Raw genomic sequence first — 5,356 nt, forward strand, 5'->3', positions numbered from 1 at the left:
GCAAAGCACTTGGGAACGCTTTGGGATGAAAAGCATTATGTAAGGGTAAGATAATGTTATTTATAGAGCCAGGTTTTATTTAAAATGGAATTAAACTCTGGCTCACGAAGCTTCTGTTGTCAAAGACAAATTGGAACTTGTCCTCCTTTCCTCTCTAGCATTTTGCATCCAAATTGTTCTGCTTCCTCAGTTCAGCCTGAACTTTAAGGATGTGCTTTATTTACCAAACATACCTCTCTGGCAGTTACTAGATCTGTTTTCCTAAGCCATCAGCTGGGAGGTGAACCTGGGAGCCTGGACTGTGGCTGTGCCGTGCAGTGACAGCAGCTGCGGCACCAAAGTGTCATACAACAGGAAATGAAGGCAGGTTTTGAGCTGGATTAAATAAAAAAAAAATCAAAACCACCCAACCAGTTTCCTGGGCACAGTATTTTGCCTGTGTTTGACAATTTCCGTAGTAATATGTGAGCTGCAGGGAGGCTATCAGGCTTGCAGCCCTGCTGGGGATGGCACTTCTTCAGCGTGCTAATACCTGTGTTCTCGTACAGCTACAGACGTGGTGGCCTTTTCAGATGTTGCCTTTTTACCTTAAACAGCTTTATTTGTTTGTTTTTTTGTTGATGTTGTTCGAAGGACTATATTAAAATCCCCCAAAGTTGTACTTTTGACAAAACACGAAAACCCGTTTGTGCTGATGTCTGATGAACTCCATGCTAACAGGTGCTGGGAATATAGTTTTACGAGGCACAGCACCTTACAGAGGTTGGTCTGCACAGTTCATCTGCTGCCTCTCACTTGTCTCAGTATCTAGCATGAAATTCCACACATGCCTTTTATTTAGGAAAGAACACAAAAGTATGTTATCTTATTCCTCTGGAATTTTCCACAGTTATTTAGCATGTTAGTTTAAGCATAATTGGTGAGTGGGCTCTTGAAATTTATATCTTAGCAGCGCTTATTTACATCAGGCTTAAAGTAGTCCGTTTCAGCCGAGGTAGATGTGAAGCATTAGATTGCAAACGTACCTAATCCATCTCTCCTCCCCCACGACCAGAAATCCTGTGGTTAAAATAACACAGCCTCTATTGAGAGCACAAACTTAGAGCTGCTAGTGGGAGCAGGCTCGGGATTTAGACAACTCTCCGCAGATGAAGCTGTTGAAGGGTCTCTCCCGGTTTTGTTTCCCATCCTACTTCTGATCCATGCGAGGAAGGCAGGGGCTCTCCTGCGTGCGAGCAAGGTAAAGATCTTCTGCGTTCTGTCTGCGTCTGCATGTGTACATAAAGGAGCCTGTAAATGTGACTGTAAAAACGCAAATGTGACTGTAAAAATGTTGCTGCTTCTACAGCGAGAAGCGTTTGGGAAATGGCTTCACAATCTTTAACTGTTAATCTGCTCTGGAGGCTGCTCCCGTACAGCAGAGCAACGATGAAATGATAGTCTGGCACGGCGAGGCTAGCAGCAGCAATTCCCCGCCGCACGGTAGAGAGGCTGAACGTGTGGGAAAGGCAGCAAATAGCAGAACCGGGCACCGCTGTGGTCCGGCCAGCCTGCAGCACGGCAGGCGTGTTGCTGACCCCCAGGTGCAGCCCCTCTCAGGGGGCTCCACGCAGGAGGCAGCGCGGTGCCGGAGGTGGCAGCGGGTCTGGGAGCAGGGGATGCGCTGAGGCTCTTGTGGCAACGGCAGCGCGGGGTGCTCAGAAGTGTTGGGATGCGGCGTGCTGGATAATTGACTGCCTTTATTTGCTCTTACTGCTTTCCGTGTCCCAGGGGATGTAGGAAAGCATCGCCTTGAGCGAGGCAAGATGCTTTCTCACAGCGCTTCAGGGCGCACCTCCTGCCTGCCACAGCTGCCCTCCCCTGGTCCCCGCTGTCCCAAAGCCCTGCCAGCCTGGCAGCACGCACCCAACTCCTCTGCTGCTCTGGAGGGAGGAGGAGGAGGAGGAGGATGCTCTGCGTGCCAGGTCCCTCGCAGCGCTGAGCTGCCGTGCTGTGGGGAAGCTCCTGCCTGGCAGAGGTAACCTCGTCCCTCCAGCCAACGCCGCTGCTTTGTCCTGGAGGAGGAAATGTGGTTTTATCATCTGGGTGCCTGGCGTAGGGAGGGGGAAGCGAGGCTGCAAGGAACACAAACGCAGAGTTTTTCACGATAGCACATTGTGTACAGCACGCCGTGGCGGAGAGGCAGCTCGGAGGAGAGAGAATATGCACAGAACAAAGAAATGTGGTCAGGCAGCAACTATAAAATTTCCATATAGAAAGTCAAGCTGATGTCATTGCAACTTCCCAGAGCGGTGCCAAGAATCCTAAGCTCCATATCAAGATTCAGTGAAAATCCCCCGCATACTCACAATTTGTTCATGTGGAAAAATGAACTTTCATGGAAAATATGCATGGGAATCTGCCAGAGGAGTGTGTTGCTTTATTTCTTTTATTAATTTTGAGCATGTTAGTTCAGAGAGCAGTCCCATTTTAGCATCAGCTGCCCCCATCCAAGAGTCAGAAGCTCTCATGCAAATGCTGGAGGTGAGGGAAGCGTGGTTTTTTTGTACGACCAGTTGTCAGATGGGAAGAGCTGTTCGAGTAGGAAGGGGAGTGGGAAGGCTCAGTGGGATGACTGCATTAAAGCTTTTTTTCCTAGTGACAAATCTGAATCGTGATAAGACACACCTGAATGGAACAGCGTCACCAGCTTTTCTAAGGCTGGATGTGTCAGGGGTGGGATTGCATGTAACTCCTGTGATTAAGATTTCTCGTACACGCCTCGCTATAAGACCGCATTCACGGTCCCTTATAACTTTGCCAGACTCGAAGCATTTAGACTGAATTTTTCCAACTTGTTTGTCTGCCTCAGGCTAAGTTCTTTTCTGGAAAATTTCAGCCAAAGCTGTCCAGCTATTTCCAAGAATGAGCATAGGGGGAAAAGGTGTTGTTGTGCAACTGGAAAAAGCGGAAAGGAAGAAACAGGAGGGGGGACCTGGTGATCCTTTCTTTGGATAGTTCTTATCCCTCTGCGCTTTGGAGCAGAGATCTGAAATTTGGCAGAAGCTGAGCTTTCTGTCAGGACTGTGGGTTGTTTTAATTTTTTTTTTTTTTTTACTTTGTAAATCTCTTCCAATTTGGCCTCGTGATAGACTTTGGAGGGAAAAAATAGCAACTTATTAAGGACATGCTAGTGCTCAGTAGTCAAAATCTGCTGAGATTTCTTCCCGCGTGAGCGAGCCCAGCCCACTGTCCCAGCAGCTCCCGGCGCTGACCCCGATGCTCCCGGGCACCCAGCGGTGCTGCCAAGCTCCTGCTGCTCCTGCTGCCTGCCCACAGCTCTGCAGGGACGAGGGGCTGAAGCATCACTCAACCCTGGCAGGTACCAGAGCTCAGAAATGCTTGTGAAGCACCCAGAGCCCGTGGGAGATGTGCCGCTGTTGGGAAAATCAGTCCTCTGTACACAGAGGAGGACTTGGGTGGCAGTTAAAGCCTAGGACCACACAGCACTAAGGAAAAAACAAAATACCGTACAACGTCTTAATCAGTGAAGACTGTCCACCCCGCCCCATGGGATAAAGCTGGGACCTCTAGCAAAATGCTGTGTGATCATCTAGTGAACAAGTGCTATAACACATGGCAAAAGGGAGCCCTAGTTCTGCAGGCTCTTTCCTCGTGGGTTTTTCAGTCTTAAAGTTATTCTTGCGGCCTATTTCTGTGTGTAATGCGTGTGCAGCACTTTCAGACAGATGGTGAAATGTCAGGGTTTCCATTTTGCCACTTGACATGATTCCCACAGCGAAAGGTAGAGAGCGGCAGTCTGCTCGCTTCCCTTCCCGCTGGAGCTGCAGGAAGTGGTGGCTCCTTTCACTTCTTTTAGGGCTATGAGCCATGGAGCACCCCGTACAGCCTCTCCTTTCACAAAGGCAGGCAGTGGTGCTTCATCATCTCCATCAGCTCCTTGGAGCCCCGTGCTCACATAAGGACTCCAATGTGCAAGGCGGTGTGGGTTTGGTCAAAGACCGGAGGAGCAGCCACAGCTCCTCGGGAGCTGGCAGCATAAGCAGAGACCAGAGCTGCCTACAGACCACTGCTGAGAGATGAGGGAGCACCAAGAAGCCACGAGACTACACCGGCTGCCGTGGCAGGCAGTGCTCGCTTTGTCGCAGATGTCACAACAAAGAGTTTTAAGCAAGTTTTTTTGCAGGAGAACTGAAATGGAGTTCAGGTGTGAACCCAAAACCTTCATCGCTTGTGACCTGCTCCAAACCCAGACCCCGCTCCTACCCCAGCTCTACTCACGGCTGGCAGCTGGCTTTATCCCCTCGTGCTCTTCCTACAGGTTTGGTTGAATTAAAGCAGTCTGTGGGACGGGACCAGCTCAACAGCCACAGCCTCGCGCCTTGGGACACGCTCTTTGCTGGAAATTAAAGTTCATGAAATTCATTCTGCAGCTCCTCAATGGACAAAGCGAGGCTTTTGTGTAATTCCTATTTCTCATATGTTTCCAAGTAATCATGAGTTATGAACTGTTCTGTCTCAGGAATTAATGCTATTTTCCAAACGATCTGCTTTGATCCGCTCTGCAGACTCCCGGAGCCTGCAGGTTGCGCGGGCCGGGTCTTCTGTCTGGAGCCACACCAGGTCTTGGGTTTCTGAAGGTGGTCGTATCGCACCTTTGAGGACCCCAGATCCCATGGCTGCAGAGAGTCAGGCTCATCCCGGCCCTGTGCAAATCATACCCGACTCTGTATGGGGGCTGTGCCACGTCTTCGGGTGCAAGGATAAGGAAAGGATTTACCTTTTTCAAAAGAAACTAGCATAAGGTGAGGAAGATGAGCATTTCAGCCTCTTGCACTGGCAAAGACTATTTGGGAAACCCCTACCCAGATGTAAATTCAGGTCTCCCAGCCTAAACTAAGTGCCATAGATTCCCCTAAGTCCTTTTCTATCATTCACAATACCCTTGTGAATCCCATAGCCTAACTGTCTGTATGAAACCATGACATACACAAGTTCCTAATAACTTCAAGCTCTCTGAGGGCATTTTTTTAACTGCTTACACCCTTTTAGCATGTCTTCACTTTCATTTAGATGCCTTGTCCCTCAGCGGTGAATTTCTCTCGTTTTCTCTTCTTTCCTCCTACTGCCGGTTGTTTGTTTGTGCCCTCGGCGTTTTCCACCTGCAGGGCAGGAGGCGCCTCCTTGCATCAAACCTCTGACAGCAGCGCTGAGTCTTGGCTGTGCTCAGCTCACCGCACATGGTGACTCCAGCTCTGTAGCCACAGATAAAATATCCTCCATGTTTCCATCCCTGAGCCTAACCAAACTGAGCAGCATTTTAAGGTGAACCCGTGTTGCAATTTGCAGCCTCCAC

At 49.5% G+C, this 5,356-nt stretch overlaps 1 protein-coding gene across 2 annotated transcripts in view; it reads left to right on the plus strand.

Moving 5' to 3' along the window:
- The first annotated feature begins 1,068 nt into the window (after positions 1–1,068).
- JCAD (junctional cadherin 5 associated) overlaps positions 1,069–5,356 on the plus strand; it is a 56,930-nt gene continuing 52,642 nt past the window's right edge. The window contains exon 1 of one of the 2 annotated variants that reach the window (XM_083825431.1): positions 1,069–1,240. In XM_083825431.1, coding sequence (XP_083681557.1) covers positions 1,203–1,240 — 38 coding nt within the window. In that variant the 5' untranslated portion in view covers positions 1,069–1,202. The remainder of the gene's footprint in view (positions 1,241–5,356) is intronic. The other variant, XM_083825428.1, reaches the window with a different exon arrangement.

Source organism: Anser anser (genome assembly GCF_964211835.1).
Source record: "Anser anser genome assembly, chromosome: 2".
NCBI lineage: Eukaryota > Metazoa > Chordata > Aves > Anseriformes > Anatidae > Anser > Anser anser.